Below are 22,486 nucleotides of genomic sequence, written 5' to 3' on the forward strand. Positions count from 1 at the left end.
TCTGACTGATCGGACACTACCTGCAGGCTTTCATCAGAGACCCCTGCAAGGAGGTCTGCTAGAACCATGCAGGTCAGGAACAGATACCAGGAGGAGATATTGAAATAGATACCGATATCAGGAATACACTTGATAGATGATGATACAAGGAATTTACTGGATAGATTATACCAATAATACACCACATAGATAATAACACTAAGAAGACACTGGAATAATGATACTATGAATATACTGGAGCAACAGTAATATTAGGAAATTACTTGAGTAAGGAAACCAAAATGGTCAGAGTAGCTGCGAGCTAACTGACTTGAAGATCTGGCATATGGTGCCAGGTGGTTAAAATAAACCTGGGACAATCAGTGGGTGGAGAGACCAATGATTGATGCGGTCACATGACCACAAATTCAATTGATGGGTATACGCATTCCAGAAAATCCAAGATTGTGCTCGGCCGACGCTAGGACCGCCTGGGGCACCAAATCACTGCCTGATTGGTGGACCCCTGTAAAATCATTTCTTGAACATCACTTCAAGCAAGAACTCACTTACCTACACCTTAGATTGTAAAACAATGATAATAAAATGGGTATCCCTGAGCTCAACATCTACGCTACATTGCAAGACGTATGTGAACAACCCTTCTAATTAGTGTGTTTGGCTATTTCAGCCACACCCATGGCTAACAGTTGCATAAAATCAAGCATAGAGCAATGATATTTACATACAGTCAAACATTAGCAGTAGAATGGGTCTTACTGATGAGCTCAGTTACTTTGACTTGATGGAAAGGTGGCATCCTATGATAGTGCCATGTTCAGTTTGCCAAATTTTTACCCTGCTAGAGCACATACCAATTTGATTGTCCTATTGATAGGGGTACTTGGAAAGGACTGTACCTATGAGGCATGTTCCAGACATGATGTAATATAAACAAGTGTGTGTGTGTGTGGTAAGGAATTTAGACTGTAAGCTCCAAAGAACAGTGACTGATGTTAATGATTCAAGAGAATAGCAGCCTCATCCTCTGCAACAATGTAAAGTGCTAATGGGAGGAAGACACTATACAAATAAAGTATTATTATGATTATTACATGCAGTACCATTTTATATCACCAGATTTCATATTGATATGCTACGAAACTCACAAAAGTTACTCATTTATCAAAGCTAGTTCCCCAATACAAATAAACAACTACATGTAATTGACAGTCTGCTCCTCACAATATCAATAATCAGCATCAGTGCTTATTATAGTGTGTGTAAATCCCACTGCAAAACTGGTAGCTAGCATCAAGCTGGGTTGGTCATAGTAATACAGGAAGAAGGGGTCCCTCTGTCATAATGTGACCCAGACCCAGCCTGGTCAACAAAGGGCCGTATTCCCTAGGGCAACTAGGGAAAACAGTCCCTGTGCTAATTAGGGCTCTTCCCAAACTTCTCGATTGCTCTGTGGGTCGAGGTAACTAAATTAATAAAATTAAGAGTGTGTACAACTACAAATCACAGCAAGCACTTGCTTGGGTATAAGATTACAAGGGACAGCACATACCAATGGCCACCAGTGGGTGCCAGAGCATGTAGGGTCTGCAGGAACCTATTTACTTACCTATATTAAATATACACACACTTTAAAGTACTGTTACAAAAAAAATAAAAACTCCCCCAAGCCCTCAATAACATCTTTATTAAGAAGCGAGATCCAAAGGAAATCTTCTTCCTGAAGTAGTTTATAGGAAATCTTGATCCATGATGTAATTCTAAAGGAAATAAAATAAACTCAAATGCAACTTTTCCTTACGGAGCCCAGCTGCTAATTTAATATGGGATATTAACCTTTAAAAACGGGTGCTTTCAATGAAGGTTTTAAAAACAAATTAATATTCATTTGAATGTTTTATTACAAAAACAACAATCCCTAAGATTTAAAGACATAACAAACTGTCATATAGAAACTGGTGTGGTAGGGTAACCCGGCACGTACAAACCCAACACATACCACGTTGACAGAAAAATGTCGATCAGTACAACAGCGATAATATAATGATAACAACTTACCATGTAAGTGACAAGTAGTATTTCTGGCAGCTAAAATCCCCTGCAAATGTAAAAAGCGACTTTGCAAAACCTATAGCAAATCACGTCACTTGCAATGGACATAATGCAAACTGCTGTGGACCCAAAGCCTGTACAATGTAATCCAGGTGGTGGGTCATCATATTGCCGCTTTATGAAATTGACTGCAACTAAATCATATTTATTTTCCTTTTAAAAAAGAAACATATTTCCACTTTTGTGGACATGGCCCATAGTGTACTGATCCCAGAGGCACACACACCAATTTACTGGGCTGCAAAGTGATGTTTTATTGTGGCATTAAGTTGGTCACACTCACGTTTTACTCATTAACATGCGAAGAGGTGGAAGAAAGAATTATTTTATTTATTAATTATTTATTTTTATTACCAATGTTTGTATATTGTCATACAATATAAAGTACAAAGAAGAACAATCCTATAGGCAAGTTAAGGCAGAAATGTCCATTCTCTTATATATATTTTATTTTTTATAGAATTTATCCTCGAATGTGAACTGGCAGACAAACATAGTTCAATATTTTAGGGTAAACAGACATATACTATTTATAACTGGTATATGGAACTTTTCATCTCTAAAGCACACAATACATTTTTGCATGTGTTTTATAATATCATACATATATCCTACGTAAATTTCAAGCAGAAATTATTCAATCATTCTACAATAAATAATGGCATCAATTTATAATGAGTGTAATATACAGCAAAGCCAATTAAAGCAATTGGAAAGAAAATGAACAGACAAAATAAAAATTAATATTTTATGATTAGGCACAAAAACATAATATTCTAAAATAAGCACTGCTGTTACTCATATCGGTTATTGTGGTCAGGGAATGGGATGGACCACAAGGCGCCACCAATTTTTATTTATTTTATTTATTAGAACGTTTATATTGGAGAACTTCTGCCTTTTTTAAATCTTTGTGTTAATGTGTCTTATTATGAAACTATGAAGCCGACAACTATATTGTCTTTTATGCCAAGACTGACTACAAGGTTTGTATTGAACCATCACTTGGTGCCTTTTAAGTGTGTTAGGGCTTATTGTCCTGCTGGAAGACCCATGGGCTATGGTGGAGTACCAACTTTCTAAATCTGGGTGCAACATTGCACATTAAAATGGCCAAGTGATCTCCAGATGTCATGATGTCATGATGTCATGCACGTTCAAGGCACCCATGCCGGATGCAGCAACCCCAAAACATCACTGACCTCCTGCATGTGTGACTGTAGGGTAATGTTCTTTTCTTTAAAAGCTTAATTTTGCTTTCTGTAAACATAGGGACAAAAGCTCTAGCTTGGTCTCATCTGTCCACAGGACATTCTCCCAAAAGGAATTTCGCTTGTTCAGGTGAGTTTGGACAAACCTATTGGGCTTTCTTACGTCTCTCACAGTTAGAGATGCTTGGTGCAAGTCATACCTTGTGCTGAAGGGCAGCTTGAATCTGTTTAGCAGTTGATCAGGATGCTTTCTCCACCATTGGAACAATTCTGCGCTACAATCTTGAAGTTCTCTCTTGCGGCCGCGTCCAGGGATGTGGGTTACAGTGAGATGGGCCTTAAACTTCCTAATAACATTATGTATGGTGGAAATGGGAACGTAAAGGTTTCTGGATTTGTAGCCTTGACTACAATCTTCTGTGCGACATTCTCAGACAATTCTCTTGCTTGCTTTCTTTTCAACATGCTCATTGCAGTACACACAGTGACACAAAACAGGAGAATGAGCGGAGGATAGAGAAGCCTCGTTTGTTGTGCATGACATTTGGTCCCATCATTGTTTTCCCTGCCTTTCCTTTTATATTCTTGTTTGTTGTATCCTTTTCCTAATGTTTGCATCTCACCCCCCATCCCCTGGGTAGGTTTGACCTTATGAATTCTTATTGATATTTTTCTTGCTTATTTATGACTAGTTCTCATAACATCCGAGATTTATGTCTTTGAATGTTCAAGGTCTCTACATTTATGAGAAACCAGCACAGACGTTGACACTGCTTCGTGCACATAAGGCAGATTAAACCCTTTCACAGAAACTCATTATAACTATGACAAGTCTCCAATGCTCAGGAATTCTGGCTTCCTTAGCACTATGGCAACTATATTGCTTCTAAATCCAGGGGAGTTTGTGTCATCAACAAACATGTACCTTTCACCCTTTACCTGATAGAAGAGGACACATAAGGGTGCTCTCTTTTCATGTAACAATCTTTCAAGCACAGAATACACGTGCTAATATATACTTATACATTTACCTCCAGATCACGTCTTAAAATATGTTCTGGAAGATTTTTATAAAGTTATTCTTGTTTTATTTTAGGTAGAGACATCAATCTCGTTCTGTGTCCACAACTTGATTCTCTCTCTCTTAAACAGCACAAAATCATTATAAATATGCATTCCATTTTACATGGCCTGCAAGTAGCAGATAGTTGACAAATGCTTAATCCCAAGGAAGGTACTTTACATATTAGTCATACCAACACAGAACATATTACCCCACAGACACTTATTTTCTCTAACATAGTTATATCCATCTCCTACAAAATATCCCTATTGATCGCCCATTACAAAGATAGGCCACACTCTTTTTTTGGTGGCACTTTGAACTAGTCGATGCCTAAAACTTGAAATTGGCGCTTAATTCAATACTTAAGGAAGTTTTACATAAAAATCAAATTTCTAATTATATCATCATGTTTTTCCATACTGTGGAAGGAACTTGTTTTTCTTTAACACAGGAGGCTCAATCTGACACAGGTACGTGCAAAATATAAATCTACTATGTGGCACTTTACTGCAAACATAGGATACATACGTGGGGTAATAAATGTGAAAAGCCCCTGACCAGCAGCCTGAAATAGAAACAACTTATTATTTATATCACTCAGACAAGTGGGACTTGATGGATCCTCAAAATAAACTTTCATATTATCTCTCAAAATATAGCACAGACATTTGTTCACTTGGCACATTTATAACCTAGCTTAACTTTCTACTAGCTTAGAAAAAGAAGCACCTCCCTGGATTATCATCATCATCATTTTATTTATATACCTTTATACCTTGACTCACTTAAGATAAAAACTATACATGGAGTCTGCTGCTCACTTAAATACTCCATTTACAGAGCTGTAATCTGTTATATTTAGTCTTCCAACTGGGAAAAGACTGGGGCCAGAAAACTTTATTCACAGATAATTGCCCTCCAATGTTTGGGCAGAACAGTGGTTAGCATTGTTGTATTGCTGCCTCACAGCGTTGGGGCTATGGGATCGATTCCAACCAGAAGTGTCTGTGTGGAAACTCCTGGCTCTGTGCGGAGTTTGTGTGTCTTCCCGTGATTGCATGGGCTTCCTCCCACAATCTATAAACATACTTTTAGGTTAATTGGCTTCTCATTAACTCAACCATAGTGGGCTTAGGTGGTAGGAAATATAGATGGTAAGCTGAAATGTTTCAGTCTTAAGTACCTCACTTAATGCAACATGATAAAGTGTTTTTTGTTAAAGGATGAGAGGGTCATGATAATACCACAAAAGTACTAAATTGTATCCCCTGTGTTACTCATAGTATGAACAGTGTTTTCTGGTAATTCAAAAAGAATGAACTGGAATTTCATGACCCACAGGTTCTGTGCACTTGGCATACATTCCTAATTTCTTCATAAAATGTTAGTTCTATGCACCATTCCTTCAGCACAGTTAATTATAAATACCACATTTTCTTCTAGTTTCTCAATAACAAATGGTATAATGCAGGGTGGTGCCTTCTCACTGGCCACTTTTATTCCATCTATCAAGGCTCTGGCGATCCCTCTAAACCACATATTACTGAAATGTATGCAAGTTATTTGCTGATGATCTTGAGATTTTCTACGGAGACAACACATTACCTTGGCTGCCTTTATGTGCGATTCAAGGTTTTTGAACCTTGTCAGATCAATTGTTTAAAAACTGAACTCTTCCTGAGATTCAAATGTAACAATGGCAACTTGTGACCATGTAGTATTTAGGAGTCCTTATGCCTGTGGTTACTCTTCCAAGGTCGACTAGCTACTTGTGTTCCAGAGCCTTACCAATGACCTTACATATATTTACATCTGATTATCTGTTTTGTCTGCAGATAGAAGATAATTTGCAGCAAATATGTCACTTTGACATTAACAAAAGCTCATGGCAGCATGCAATTACCGCTACTATACGAGCCTCTCTGCTGTGGATAAAACATGGGTTTCGTTTAAAAACACATTTACCTCTATTCCTTTGAAGGTTTTACAATTGGATTTTTTATTTTTTTATTTTACGCAATGCAATAGGCTATTCAAATAGTAACAGTTGGACCCACCTTGTTGTCTGTCTGTGCCCCTCGAACCATTGACCTATCTACACTCATACTAGGCGATTTCAACATTCCCATTGATAATCCTACTGTCTCTTCTGCCACTAAACGTCTTTCACTTACTTTCTTCTTTGGTCTCTCCCAATGGACCTCATCTCCCACCCACTGTGATGGACACTCCCTTGACCTTGTCTCCTCCCGCTACTGCTCCATGTCTAGTTTCTCCAATTTAGCCTTTCCACTCTCTGACCACAATCTCCTTTAAGTCAGCCTCATCCTACCTCATGTCCTTCCCCCTGCACCCAAATACACACGTACACAATGAAATCTAAGTACTCTTAACCCAATACACTTCTCATTTTCATTAGAACAACTATTTTCTCCAATGACTGCATTGTCCTGTCCTAAACAGGCTGCCAACGATCCAAACACCAGCCGTGGCACAACAAACAGACCCACTACATGCAAAAGTGCTCCCACACTGCAGAACGCCACTGGAGGAAATCTTGTTCCTATCCTGATTTCATCCACTATAAATTCATCCTTTCATCTTACAGCACTGCCCCTTTAATTGTCAAACAAACATTCTTCAAATCTCTAATATCCATGCAATCTCACGTTGCCTCTTTGCCACCTCCTCCTTCTTCCTCCCTCACTGTCCATGATTTTTCCACCTATTTTAAAGACAAAATTGACACAATTCGAGGAGATATTTCCTCATGCTAAATTCCACTCACTCTACCCACCTTTACCTAGAGTCCCCAATTCACCCTTAATTCATTCTCTCCAGTAACTGAAGACAAAGTCTCTGCACTCATTTTATCATCTCACCCTACAACCTGTCCACTCGATCCTTTTCCCTCCCAACTTCTCCGCTCCCTCTCCTCCACTGCATGCCCACTTCTAACTCACTCTTCAACCTGCCGCTCTCCACTGGCACATTTCCATCTGCCTTTAAACATGTGCTCATCTCACCTATTCTAAAGAAACCATCTCTTAATCCAGTCTCTCTATCGCCCTATTTATCTCCTCCCCTTTGCCTCCAAACTACTTGAGCAATTAGTGTACAAACACCTGTGTCAATTTCTCTCCACTCATTTCATTCTCGACTCTCTGCAATCAGGCTTCCGCACCCAACATTCCACTGAAACTGCTCTCACAAAAGTGACCAATGATTTATCTAAGGGTAATTTCTCCATACTCATTCTCCTGGACCTGTCTCCTGCTTTTGACACGGTTGATCACCCTCTTCTCCTACACACCCTACACTCCATTGGCCTTTGTGACACAGTTCTTTCCTGGTTCACTTCCTATCGAACTGCTCCTTTAGTGTTTCTACCTCTGGCATATCCTCCCCTCCACTCCCACTATCTGTTGGGATCCCACAAGGCTCTGTTCTTGGCCCTTTACTTTTTTCATTGTACACCTCTCCTCTTGGTGCACTAATTTGCTCATTTGTCCTCCAATATCACCTGTACGCTGTTGATACCCAAATCTAACTCTCTTCCCCTTACCTCTCTCCTTCTGTACTATCTTGTGTTACCAACTGTCTTTCAGCTATTTCTACAAGGCTGTCCCAATGCTTCCTAAAGCTCAACATGTCCAAAACAGAGCTTATTATCTTCCCTCCTGCCAGAGTCACCACCTGCCCTCAAATCTCCCTGGCTGTCAATAACACCACAATTTCCTCAGTCTCCCAAGCCTGTTGCTTTGACTTCACCCTCTGCTTTATTCCTCACTTGCAGACTCTCTCCCAGACCTGACGACTCCACCTTAAAAACATTCCAAGAGTACGCCTTTTTCTTACTCAACATGCTAGCCATTCTCTCATAATCTCCCTTCTTGACTATTGCAACCTACTGCTATCTGGCATTCCTGACACCCATATAGCCACACTTAAATCCATCCTAAATGCTGCTCCAAGACTGATCTTCCTCTCTCACTGCTCCACATCTGCTGCACCACTTTGCAATTCCCTACTTTGGCTCACTGTGTCCTCCAGAATCAACAACACTACCCCTGCATACATCGCAAATCTCATAACAAAATACTCTCCCTCCCGCCCTTAGATTGACCTCTGATCTTCGTCTTGTCTCTGGTAACCACCTCTCACTCCCACGTACAAGACTTCTCCCGTGCTGCTCCCCACTTATGGAATTCCCTACCACGCTCAATCAGACTTTCCCACAGCCTTCAAATCTTTAGATGCTCTTTCAAAAACCATCTCTTTTTTAGAGGTGACCTTATCCTCGATAACACTATTTACACTAATACACCCCCACAACTGTCCCAATCTCCATTCTGAGCCACATTTGTTTCTCTTGTTTCCACTGTGCCCTCTTCCATTTAGAATGTAAGCTCTCTAATGAGCAGGGTCCTCATTACCCTTTGTTTTCATTTCATTATATTTTTTTGTCTAACTTGTATGTCCCTGTTTTATGTATTCTTTTTGCCTTAACAGTATGTATTATTTTACCTACTGTACGGCGCTGCGGAGCACTGTGGCACCTTACAAATCTACGATAATAATAATAATAAAAAACTATAAGGTTTCTCTTACTTAACCATTTTCTACACCCTTACTTTGTTTCCCTGTCCCTCTTTTGCTTTTTCTGATTGTTTGTACTTAGTAATGCATGGATTTGTTTGGTTTGTACTTAGTAATGGATGATATATAAACATATACATACAGTATAATACAGTATATATATATATATATATATATATATATATATATATATATATACGGATAAGCCTGTTTTAATATACCCGATGTACGGGCATTTTATTGTCTTTTATGGATCTAGGCTGTAATTAAATTGGATATTATCCTATGTATAAGCCTATTTTATTATGAACGTACTATTTTTAATAATATTGTTATAGAGTTTTAGCTGTTAAAGGTGGAATCCATCTTGGAAGGGGCTGAAACCCCGGGGGTTTAATCCCTTAAAACTTATAATTGTACTATGAAGCTATCTTTTTGAGTGTCTGGATGTAACTCTCTTTTGATGTTATCACACTATGTTTGGCGCTTCTATTTCTGTTTTTTATATATATATATATATATATATATATATATATATATATATATATATATATATATATATATATATATATATATATATACACACACACACACACACACACACACATACATATAGATTTCAGGTGAGGAGACACTCAAGGATTTAAGACATACTTAAATCCTTGAGTGCTGCCTCACCTGGAATCTATTTATTTTACTATCCATACAAGTGAAGTACAAAGGAAGGCAACAGGGTAATGTACACGTGTTATTTAGGAGTGCTAAGCACCTGGATACTATATATATATTTGTGCACTGAAGAATAAAATATATAAAAATACCATCAATGACCTTTATTACACAATAAACATTATTTTTTACACTTCAACTGTGAATATTCCTGTTTTATAATATACAGGCAAATATGTGGGACCTCTCTCTCCTGAAGAAATAGTTAGTACTTACCACAACATAGTTTTAAATGTAATAAATCATACAGTATGTATAGTATTTGTTGTGTAAGCATAGGTGGCCTACATATATTGGGAGGGGGTGAAAGTTTGCTGCAGTGAATTATTTCTGGGTAGAACCTCCACTTTATCTATATGTCATAGGTACTACTCTCCCGAAATGTCTGGTAGACTCCCAAAGTGGAGAACTGGTAGACTTTTCTAAACAGGTGGGTTTTCAATTAGATATCTTGGATAAGGGAGTAAGAAATAGTTACCAGAGGGAGGAATGGCAACGGTCATTGGCCCACCAGAGGGGGCAGGAGGGATTATGTATGGAGATGAGATTGGAGATGTAGGGAGTAGGGTAGTTTCAGAGGGACTTGTATGTGACGGTGAGGAGTTTGAAGAGCATTCTGTAGGGGAAGGGGAGCCAGTGTAAGGTTTGGCATAGAGGGGAGGCAGATGTGAAGCGGCAAGAGAGGAAGAGAAGTCTAGCTAAGTATAGAAGAGGAGCAACATAGGAGCGGGGGAGGCCAGTAAGGAGAAGGTTGCAATAGTCGAGGTGAGAAATGATCAGTAAGTAGATAAAAGTTTTGGTGGCATCCTGGGAGAGGAAGGGTCTGATACGGGCGATGTTGCAGATGAATCAGCGCTATTCTATTTTCTATATCCTCAACAATGGACAAATGCATGTGCGGAGCTAGCCTAAAAACAATGATTTATTGTTTTCAACAGTGAAGGATTCTGGCGGTTTCATAATATTTTTGGGCACATTTTCCTGGCATGCTTTGAGTGCAGTCATTCCCTTACAAGTCAAGGCTAATTACAACTTAATGATACTGAATTGTCAAGTATTCAATGTGATTTCAGTTCTCAAGCACCGACATGATCGTCATGTAATAACTTAGAAACCTTATCTTTCAAATGGTCAGTGACTTCTTTCATGACGATGCTTGAGAACTGAAATCACATTGACCACTTGTAATACAGGAAATAAAACTTAATTATGAGAGGAATATTTGTGACCTGGCTGGAGTTTTGTTTTACCTTTCCTTAATAAAATAATGCATAATGAATTGTTTCATTCCTTTTGAATAGCTATATATATATATATATATATATATATATATATATATATATATATATATATATCTCTATCTGTTCATCCAGGCATCTAACCTACATGCAGTACAAATATAACATTCAATTCAGTAAAGGAGGCGCCCAAATTTGCAAAACACTTGCACAAGTTTAAAAAAATCAATTTTAATATACTGTTTAAGCAACATGTCGATTTAATCGTAGACTTAACTATTTAAATTTGACCCCTGATTTGTATTTTTTTTTTTTTAAATATTGAACCTTATTAGGTTTGCATTCTTATTTCTATCTTTGAAATACAGCACCGAAAATGGCAAAAACAGACAAACAGACGTTTCACATAAATACATTGTTCAAGCCTTTACTATTTCTTTGTCATTTTTATATTTAGAATGTTAAATGGAAATTATTTGATCTAAAACCATTTGTGTTATATGTGCTTGAAAGCGACAGTAACCCTTAGATCTAGAGTGCGTACTTACTAACAGTCATTGTGCAATTATGATTAACACCTCAAATCCTCTAATGACAGTCATTCAATTCAACATTGGATAAAGGGCAGTGGTGTTAATAATAAGTATGTGTATGGTGACGACAGCAAACGAGGAATGGCAAGAAGCGTTTATATACATTTATGTTATATAACTTAGCATCCTTCTATTGCATAAACTATTGTTAGAACATAAACATAAAGCTGTATTCACAAAGGTAGGTGGAAAAGGTAGGTGGTGGCAAATTTTGGTGTCAAAGGCTGATGAAAAAAACCTTTCTTTATGGCTTTATTACGTTTGATGGAAAGATCTATTGTGACATTGAAGATGGAATTTTTGTTTAATGAGTTTGTGTATTTATTAATGTAAATATGACAGGAAGTGTGTTATTATGGCATCCTCCTCAAGAAATCACGGTGGCACATGGGTTAACATTGCTGCCTACAGTGCTATCTATGGTCATAGATTTGATACCGACCAGTCATGTGTGTGTTTGTGTGGGATTACTCCAGGTACTCTGGTTTCCTCCCACAGTCCAAAGACATACTGGTAGGTTAACGGGCTTCTAATAAAAGGGACAGATGTGTGTGTATGTGTGTGTGTAAGAGAGAATTCAGACGGTAAGCTGAAAGGCCAGGGACAGATGTGGCTATGTCAAGCTTTTCTGGAAAACACAGTCTAATATGGTGATGTTATACAAATAAAATGATAATAATCAGTCACTCCAAAAACTAGGACTATTGCTTTAATAGACTGAAAAGATCTGTTTCTAACTTATTTTTATGCATCTATATATGATAAGCAAAATATCTGAAATATCAATATTTTTAATGCAGTGCTTTTAGAATTGCAGGCCTCACACAAACATAGTTTTTATATTCTAATGAAAAAAAATATAATGAAACACATAAATACACACAATATATATATATATAGTCCATTTCTTACAATCCGTGAGAAGCAGGACAGTTGCTATTACAGAAACACTATGCCCAGAAAGGCCATAAGCCAAACACACTTAAAATCATGTGTGTGTGTGTCATGCACTTGCACGTTTGGGGGTTAAGTCTCCTGCACACCCAACCAATAAAATCCACAGGAAGGGTCTCAAGCTTCTCTATATATTTTCCCCCCAGTGGTTGCTGGGTCTCTTGTCTTCCTTTACTGAATGTGGAATCCTCCTTTTATCCTCCGTTTTCTCCCTCTTCCAACTTTCCCCCCTCTTTTCTTCCCACCAGCGCACTTCTCAACCCCCCATCCACCACTCCCCATCTTCATCCCTTGTTTACCAATGACTTCATCATCTCCACCCCTTCCTTAATATTAATCATGCCTTGCCCAAGAAGGAATTCTGCCCCCCCCTTCCAGCTTTGTCGATGGCTCCACTCCACAGCCAGGGAGCCACCAATTGGTAGCTCCGCCCCCACCCCCCCTCATCTTCCCCGTCACAGAGAATGCTGGTCCTGCCAGACTGGGAGTGAACGTACGCTATGCCTCTTGCACTGCCGGAACTCAATGTGAGTTCCAAGTGCTGCAGTTGGGTAACTGGCGCAGAGGTCGCTGGTCAGTGTATGTGACAGGAGCAGGCCCCTCACAGTCAGGCAGACGGGTTGCTAGGAAGGGGGAATCCCTTTTCCTTGCTCCCGCCCACCCTTCCTCCAGAAGCAGCAGGGGAGTCCACACCACAAGTGACAGCAGGGGGCTCCCCATCTCAGAGCAGCAAAATGAGGAGGACACATGGCTGCCATACCAGTTTTACGAGCTCCTGCATAGGGGACTAATCAATCAAGACAATTAACAGGCCCCCCCCCCAGGGGAAGCATTCGCCGGGCACACGGTTATTTTTTCCCCCAACCCCACCAGCTCGTTCCATAGAACCCCCACAAAATGTCACCACCCCTTCATTACACGTCTGGCTCCCCTTACAGCTCTCTTCCACTCAATGGGCCCACCTTGCCACTTTTGTCTCCAGGAATGCCCTCCCCTAAAGACTCGACACCACCCTTTGATTCCCCATCTTCTTTTCTCCCTGTAATCAATAGCTTCCGGTTCCGCCCAACACCCCACCCCCAGTCCCGTCCACGTGGCCTAGACCCCATTAGAGTTCCTCTGCCCTTTTTTACAGTTCCCCTCCCCCAATCGATTGCCAACTGCCCCCCAACCCTCCATTTCTTGGCCCTTCCCCCTGTCGGCCATGCCAGTAGTAAATCCTGTAGTGGCCCCATCTGGGTGGTTCCAGCAATACTCACCTCTGCCACACATGTGGGCACACCCGACTGGCATCAGTGGTCAGTCCCGCACAACCCGCCCACATTCCACTCCCAGGCCATCTGACCCCCTCCCCGGGTCCTTGGCCCCTTGCCTCCCCTCAACGTCCCCTTCAGTCAAGGCTCGCAAGTGGCCACGGGTCACGCTGACGAGTATAATTATCAAGCTGCTTACACACTATTTCAACATCTAGCAAGGTCTCGTCCGAACCAGAGCAGGGCCAGCATAAGCTTATGAGAATATTGCACGGACATTTCAGGGTAGCAAGGTACCGAGATTCTCTGACATGGTCGATGACGCATGCCCTGGCGGAAGGGGACAAGATGGTTCCCTGGGAAAATATGGCGCTTCTGTCCCTAATAGCGCAAGGGATAAAACAAAGAAAGGTATTTACATAGACAAGTTTTCCCTTGCGGACAAATCCAAAAAAGATCTCCTAACACCCTGCGCGAAAGGGGGGAAAATTGAGGAGGCATATCGCAATTTCCTGGTTGACGAGTTACTTCAGGCGCAAAGTTAGTGGGCAGATGATTATCCCTTTCAGCTATGACGACTCATAAATATGGATGGCGCTGATGCACCCGAGTGCTGTCCCAACACACTCAGCTGGGCATCTAGAATTGGGGAGGCGCAGCACTCCCCAAATCTTCAGGAATTGATGTTTAGTGTTTAACAATGCTGCCTCTGAAAGATAGGAGTCTTGTAAATACCGATACGGTTGCTCCAAGTGCCGTGGCTGACATCCCACTAGGGAATGCTCCAGGAGCTCGGTGGGCTCTGGTATAGGCCCAGTGAACTCAGGGGGCACATAGCTTTGCCTTTTTCCAGATGCCTCTCAGGCCCGCTTTGCTGCGGCTTCCGTCTCCCCATCATTGGCGAGGTGAGCATGTCTGCTGCAAGAGACCTTCAGTCCACCTACATCCTTATATGCTGGCCAACAAAGGTCACAAGGAGGTCAAGACAGGGATGCATGGCTGGCCTTTTCCCTCTCCCCATTGCAGATTTAGTGATCTCCCCTGAAGGAGTAGGCCACAAAAAAGTCGCTTCATACAGCACTTATCCCACAAGCCCGTGGCTTCCAAAAATGACGCTGAGATGAGCCGTGGTTGGGTAGCGCATCAGTCCTTTGAGGACACCTTGTCCATAGTTAGAACATACGGGAAAGGAGCGTTCTTGGCGAAGCTGGACATACACTTCACTTTTCGCCTCCTCCCTCTACACCTGTACTCCTTTAAGTACATGAGTTTTCAATTGAAAGATGGGTTCTATATCGATAGGTGTCATTCCCATGGGTTGCTCGGTCTTGTGCGAGTTCTTCAAGACATTCAACTTCTTTCTGCATTGGTGTACACAAGCAGGAATGGGACACCCTGGGATCGCACACTATCTAGACAATTTTATGTTCATAGGCCTGGCTTCTTCATCAGTTTGCACGGCCACACTTTTCACTGCGCAAGCTTTATTCTCAGTTATGGGAGTTCCCATTGCCCAAGATAAGACAGAGAGGCCATTGCCCTGCTTATCTTTCCGAGTATTGAAATTGACACCAAATATATTATATACGGTTATTTCCACATTAACAAAATTAGGAAAACGAAGTAATTAATATTAGATGTGGTAACCTCACCCACTAGCAACTGCAACAGATCCAGTCACTGTTAGGTTCCTTTAACTTTTCCTGTTGGGTTATCCCTATGTGTAGGATATTTTGTAGGAAGCTCCAATTAGCTACTGTCGGTTTTCAGCGGCCATTGAGCTTTGGCCCCCCCGCCTCTGTGGCAGGAAAGTGTTGTTCTGGTGCAATAACCTATTGGTGGTGCAAGTGATCAACCACCAGAGCGCCACGTCACTGCCCGCAGTAAACCTCCTGCAGAGGAAAGTACTATGTTGTTTGGAGCACGACCCTACCTTTCATGCACAACACGTTCCCGTCACAGACAAATGAATAGCAGAAGCGCTTTCACGCTTTAATTGGCACCGCTTAGGGAACAGGCCCCGTCCACAGCACTGATCTGAATCCTCTGTCCCCCTTATGTTTGGCAGATGGTCGAACCAGCATAGTGGGAGTCGCGGAAGCGTTGTTGGTCAAGTCTACCAGGAGGGCTTACCGGGCGGCCTGACACCAATGTCTAGTCTTCCTGGGTTTACGGGTTCACAAGACCGCAGGTAAGCGGGACGACATACTCTATTTCATGTGGGATTGACGGCAAATCAGATTCAAACCTCCGGGGTTTTTAATCTTCATGTGCGTTACTGTTTTCCCCCTCCCTGCCCAGGTGCTTCACTGCTCTGGCATGGGAGTCTCCCTGGTGGTCTGGCAAAGACCTGCTTGTAATGTGTGCGGCCCACTGCTCTGGCAGGGGTCTGCTTATGGTACAGCCCAAAGCTATGACAAAAGCCGCTTCCAATGGAAAGCTGGATCCCGTCAGGACGAATGTGCTTTGTCCTAGGTACATCCGGTAAGAGGATCCGAATTTGGGTAATGGGCTATTCATATGTGTGCCTGGCATCTAGACACCGGTTAGCCCAAGATTGGTCCTGTTTCTCCTACCCCGTGGACATCGGGTGGGTGGCCAATACAAAGGCGAGAGGGGGGCATGTGTCACTACCGAGGTGAGAGAGCGAAATGTGTCACTACCGAGGTGAGAGAGCGAAATGTGTCACTACCAAGGTGAGAGAGGGATATGTGTCACTAGAGAAGAGGGGGACATGTGTAAGATCAATGATACCATGAAGTAGATATGTAAGGTAAATAACAGATCCAAACCATTATTAGCACTGATTGACACACTTTACAGTTAAATATTTGCAAGGGCCATTGACATGAAACTGCATATAAATACTTTACACCAACTTGAAGGGATTGGTTTCTTGTGCCATGTTATCACCTCAATCCCTCTAGGTCCCCGAATATAATACATTAACCATGGATTCAGGACTGACAGTAGCTCAAAACTTCCAACATGCCTGCTACATGAATTCATAGACACACTAATTGAGTTCACACAATCACTACACACATGGATATACACAGTAATGGCTCCACATGTAACACAAAGGCCATAGAGCAAGTTGCATTTTGTTTCCCTGTCACTAAAAAGTTTTTCAAAATCTTTGTAGTATTTTGCTGCCATTTAGAATTTGAAGAACCACGTTTTATCAAGATTATTACTAAACATAGCATGCATTTTTTAACAGTTACAGAAGATTTTAATCTGATGCTCAGTGAGAATGTCTAATACATAGAATCTCTGAGCTCTTACCATCACTGCGAGGAGCACTGTTACACAATTTAATAATGGGGATGCCAGGGGCACTGTGTTTAAAGACAAGAATAGGCTTAAAATGTAACTTAGTATATTTTTATTCACTGTTCTCAAATATTACAGAAAACACATTTATCCGGAAAATTCAAAATCCTCAGACTTCCAGATAATAGATCCCTAAATCCATGAATGTGATTTACAGTAATTATTACGCTATGCGGTGTGCATGCTTACTCTCTCTCCATGATGTAAATTAGAGCAGGTGGATACAGTGACATAAGCAAGCTAATGAGACAAATAAATACTGTATAATGTCACTGAAATAAACGTCACAGACAGGGCATTTTAAATATATTTTAATTTTCTCAATGATTGAAAAATACATTTTTATATGATTATCACCAGTATATGTTGATACATAATCATACACATTAAATAATTGTCACCTGTTCTGTACTAGTGTAAAGCAGAAATGTTTCATCCTTAACTCAGGAAATATATTTTTTCAAAAATATGTTTAATTGGGAATCAGGTTTTTGGATGTAGTATTACTGGTCTGTACACACAGGCAGGTGTGAGCCATCCAGATTCTGTGGCATATACTGATCGGAGGATGGAAGGTGACCATTAGAGCACATAATGTACATTTATCCCTATGTTTAAATGATCAGAGCATGCACATGGGCTAATTGACAGAATGGATGATCACATAAAACACATGAAAACTAAAGTACAAAATCTCAACACCAGATAGGATTGTTACATGAAGAACTGAAAATATGTGATAAAAAAAAAAAGTTGTCCGGTTTGGCCAATACCCTTATCTAAGTTTTGCCCCCCTCATGTGTGTCCAGTGCCTCAAGCCGGATATTAGCTCTCAATACCTATTCAAGAATGCTGTTGTAATCAGGATTGGTGTCTAAGACTGGTCTCATTGAGCCCTTCTGTGCATTAAGCTGCAGAGACTGCTTCAATGTAGGCAAAAAAGATGCTGTAATTCATAGTAATTTCGGAAATTACTTTATTTAGTTTAAGTACACCCAATATACTACTATATTGAGTGGCACCATGTCATTGAATCTCTTATATATCCACACATTTCTGGATCACGGCAGGTTTTGTTAAACTCGGTCTCATTCTAAACCACATTTTCCGGGGGAAATGCTTACAAAATTTCCTGTCAAATGGAGAAATAACCCCATTTTTCATGTCACAACTGATTTTTAAAAATCAATTACTTTTTCTATAGAGCTGGCAAGTCACCCAACTTCAAAGGCAACCAATGACAACTAAAGAATGGCAATAAGCTACATATCCATTTAAAATGGAAAACAACACTGATCCAATTACAAATTTGCAAGGATAAATTTGGGCACATGCTTTTTGCGCCACTGAAATGAACAAGATAAAGGATATAAAGTCAATGAGATGTAAGTTGAAATAATATGGCCATTGTCTTTACGGTGATATCACCCCAAGTCATAACAATCTAATAAAGCCTGATCAATATGGTAGCCTGTAGTCCAGATATCCAAGAACCTTCACCAAAAACAGGTTCTTGCTGATTATCCATGGTTGGCTCCACACATCAAAAATAATAGTTCACCAAATTCTAGATTTTGAAAGTTAGGTCTGCAGATTTTAAATCCATAACTAAGTCCATCATTCGGTTTCCCTGTTCTATTGTAAATCACAGGGAGGCAAATTGTGGCTTTCCAGTTGTTGTGGAACATGGCATGTAGGGACTTAACAGTTCCACAGCAGTTTGAGAGTTGTCAATGACTGCTACAAAAGCCTGAGTGTCAAGTGAAAATTTGGACAAGACCCAGTTGTTCAGGGCCTGGGCAGGATCACTTTCATGGAATGCCTGTTGTTGTGGCTAAAATATAACAAACACAGGCCGACAGTGGTCATTTTCTAATCTTATTTATAGCCAAGCCCAATAATGACTAAATCAATTACAATCAGGTATCGCACTCATTTGGGTAACCACACAGGCTGAAATATTGGGCCAATTGAGTTTTGTGTGTGGCCAACTTAAGTTAATTTTTTTTGAGTGTCACCTGTTGTGTTATTACAAATCTGCATTTTGAATGATGTATCACTACCTACAAATTTACCAGTGGCAGAAAACTGCCCCTTTCCACACACATCTACATTTTCTAATTGTTTTTCCTTTTACTATTTTGAGGATATAGGTCATGTGTAGGGGGCCATATCATTTATATTTCTAAATTATGACTATGTAAGCCACATTATTGCTTTAGACTTCTGAAAGATACAATCATTAGGAGTATGAATGATAAGGTCTTGTAGACATTAATCTATAGTCTTAAAATATTAAAAGGAAATAAAAGCAAAGAATCTCATAATATAACTGATATCTAATCTCAGTGAGACAAGAGATGTAAAGTATTATGTATAAAAAATTAATTCAGCAGCAAGGTTTAGAGCCCGAAAGTCATTAACCTGTCTATGCCGTAGAAATGTTAGATGTTACTTAAATAATAGTTTGGTACAGATATTCATCAAGAAACAAAAATGAAAGAGAAAAACAATCCTATAAATCTACTTCTCAATACACAAAGTTCATTTCTCTAGAACTAATATGGAAGTGTGAGAATCTGATGGTACTAGAAGTGGCATGCTCTTATAACACAAAATCAGAACAAGTTACAATCAATCACTTTTCACACATATTAGAGCAATCCATTCTAGCAGCAACCAAACACAGCTAAAATCTCAGGAGCCAAGCACCTTGTAAAATATACTTCTCACACAATGCAATGGTTCCATAAAACATTCTTTACAAGCCACCCAGAATCTACCAAGCAGTGCCACTCTGAACAAACAAGGATATTTAAAAAAAAAAAAAAATGCTTTGTAGACCTTGCTGGTGATAGAATGTTCAACACCAGTATTTTCCATGACAACTGCTTAATAAATAAGTTGTTTTCCACTGAGTTATGAGACAGATGATGCATTCGGTGTCCAGCCCATCTGATAAGCCCGTTCCAAAGTCCTCTTGCAATCTTGAAGCACAGTGCTAAATGTGATATGGGGATACTGCTGGACCAGCTGCTCCACTGTGGCTTCATTCACCTGGAGAAATACAGGAAAACACATTTTTAGTGTTTAAAATAACACTGGGACATTTTCTATGTACTATATTTGTCATTAGGAGAGATGGATGCTCAAACAGATTATTGTTATCTATGGAGATAAGCATTGCACATATATGCCAACTATGCCAATTTAGATAGGACAGTCCGATTTGTGAAGACTGTCCCACTATCCTGGCTGTTGAGAAGTTGGGAGTTATGACTTTGCTTAGTGGGTGCCCTGTGGGAATTCAAGGATCTTTGTATAGAGGAAGTGTTGGCCTATTGCTTTGGCGCTTAGGCACGTCCCGTGTGGTGTGACCATGGCCCTTTTTTGTTGCACACCACAGCAAAATTGTCCCGATTTGCTACTGGACAATGTTGGGAGATGTGCACATGGCTAACAACATAGTGAATGACTAAAAAGAAACAGATAATTTGACGGCAGATAAGTCCATCTAGTTTGCCCATTTTTTAATCTATGGTAACCTCAAACCTATTTGATCGTTAGTTCTCTGTATGGGTATCCTTATGTCTACCCCAAGCATGTTTAAATTGCTCTACTGTATTAGCCTCTACCACCTCTGATGGGAGGCTATTCCATTTATACACTACACTTTCTGTGACGTTTTTCCTCAAATTTCCTCTGAACCTACTTCCCTCCGGGGTCAGTGCATGTCCTCGTAATCTAATACTTCTCTTCCTTTGAAGAGTGATTCCCTTCTGTACCTTGTTCAAACCCCTGATATATTTGAAAGTTTCTATCATGTCTCTCCTCTCCCTTCTCTGCTCCAAACTATCCATATTACGATATTTTAGTCTTTCCAGGTAAGTTTTGTGCTGTAAGCCGTGTACCATTTTAGTTGCCCTTCTTTGTACAGTCTCTAATGTATTAATAATCTTCTGGCGATATGGCCTCCAGAACTGAACACAGTATTCTAGATGAGGCCGTGCCAATGACCTATACAGTTTCTTTATAAATGCTGTTGATTCCTCTCCCTATGCAACCAAGCATCTGACTTGCCTTTCTCATTGCTTTGCAACATCGCTCACCTGCCTTTAAGTCACCTGAAATAGTGACTCAAAGATACCATTCCTCCTCAGTATTTTCCATTATAGTGCTGTTTATACTATATGTAGGTTTTGGGTTTTGGAGACCCAAGTGCATGATTTTGCATTTTTTATGCATTAAACTGTAGTTGCCACAATCTTGACCATTATTCTAGTCTACCAAGATCATCAATCATTTGTTATACCCCACCTGGTGTGTGTACCCCGTTGCATATCTTTGTGTCATCTACAAAAAGACATACTGGTCCAAGCACGGATCCCTGGGGTACTCCTCTGATAACCGTTCCCTTCTGTGAATGCACTCCATTTACTACAACTCTCTGTTTTCTATCCTGCGACCAATATCTTATCCATGCAACCATCTTGGAATCCAATCCCAAGCTTTTGAGTTTATTTAACAGTCTGCAATGTGGGACAGTGTCAAAAGACTTACTAAAGTCTAAATAAACTATGGCCCATTGATCTATTACTTTAGGCACCCAGTCAAAAATGTCAATAAGATTTGTGTGACATGATCTCCCCCCAGTAAATCCTAGATATGGGAATAAGCAGAAAATCCCTTATTTTGCCCTGTCTCTGTTCCATCATTTGCTTTGATAAACCAATGATCTCTGTGTGAGCATTCATCTGTTCTCTGTTCACCTTTCACAAAATAGAAAGAATAAATGGATTTATTGGAAAACGGATTTAAAGATGCCTGTGTCCAAGTGCCTTATAAAGTTATCTTTGTGAACTAAAATGGCAGTATTTTGTATGATGCCTTGCTGTCAATGTTACACATTATTCAACAGAGTAGTCAGTCAAAAAGAGTGTGAGGCATTGTGGGGTCTATGCATCAATAAGATGCGGTGCTCCTAAATATGCATCTCTGCAAACTGCAGCAATGCATATTTATGCACTGCTAAGATGCACCATGCCAGAGCTACTCTGGGAGCCCCGGCGAAGTGACCTCTCTCCTGTAAACTTTTTTTCCTATTTACCAGCAGCTTGAGCGCTGCTGGTGATAGGAGGAAGTGCTGTGCGCATGCACACAGTACTTCTACTATTCCGGATTCTGCAAAGCTAGTGAGGCTACAGCAGAATCCCATAGGAAATAACAGATAACGCCATTGTGAGATGGCATTACCTGTCTGCGCAATGCAAAGCTTATCAAAGCTTCATGCATTGCAGATCAACGCAGACCCCAGAGTAGTCTATGAGGACTGTATTTGCCTAAACGGAGATTTCACAGAAATCCCCTCCAATAAGCAGTTAATGCATGACAAACA

The 22,486-nt window shown here is 40.3% G+C and overlaps 1 protein-coding gene across 1 annotated transcript in view; it reads right to left on the reverse strand.

The window, feature by feature from the left end:
* Window positions 1-17,126: 17,126 nt before the first annotated feature.
* Window positions 17,127-22,486, reverse strand: part of FBXL17 (F-box and leucine rich repeat protein 17) — a 469,926-nt gene continuing 464,566 nt past the window's right edge. Inside the window, exon 9 of the mRNA XM_075181505.1 lies at window positions 17,127-20,148. Coding sequence (XP_075037606.1) covers window positions 20,011-20,148 — 138 coding nt within the window. The 3' untranslated portion in view covers window positions 17,127-20,010. The remainder of the gene's footprint in view (window positions 20,149-22,486) is intronic.

This window comes from Mixophyes fleayi, chromosome 1, assembly GCF_038048845.1.
Source record: "Mixophyes fleayi isolate aMixFle1 chromosome 1, aMixFle1.hap1, whole genome shotgun sequence".
Lineage (NCBI taxonomy): Eukaryota > Metazoa > Chordata > Amphibia > Anura > Limnodynastidae > Mixophyes > Mixophyes fleayi.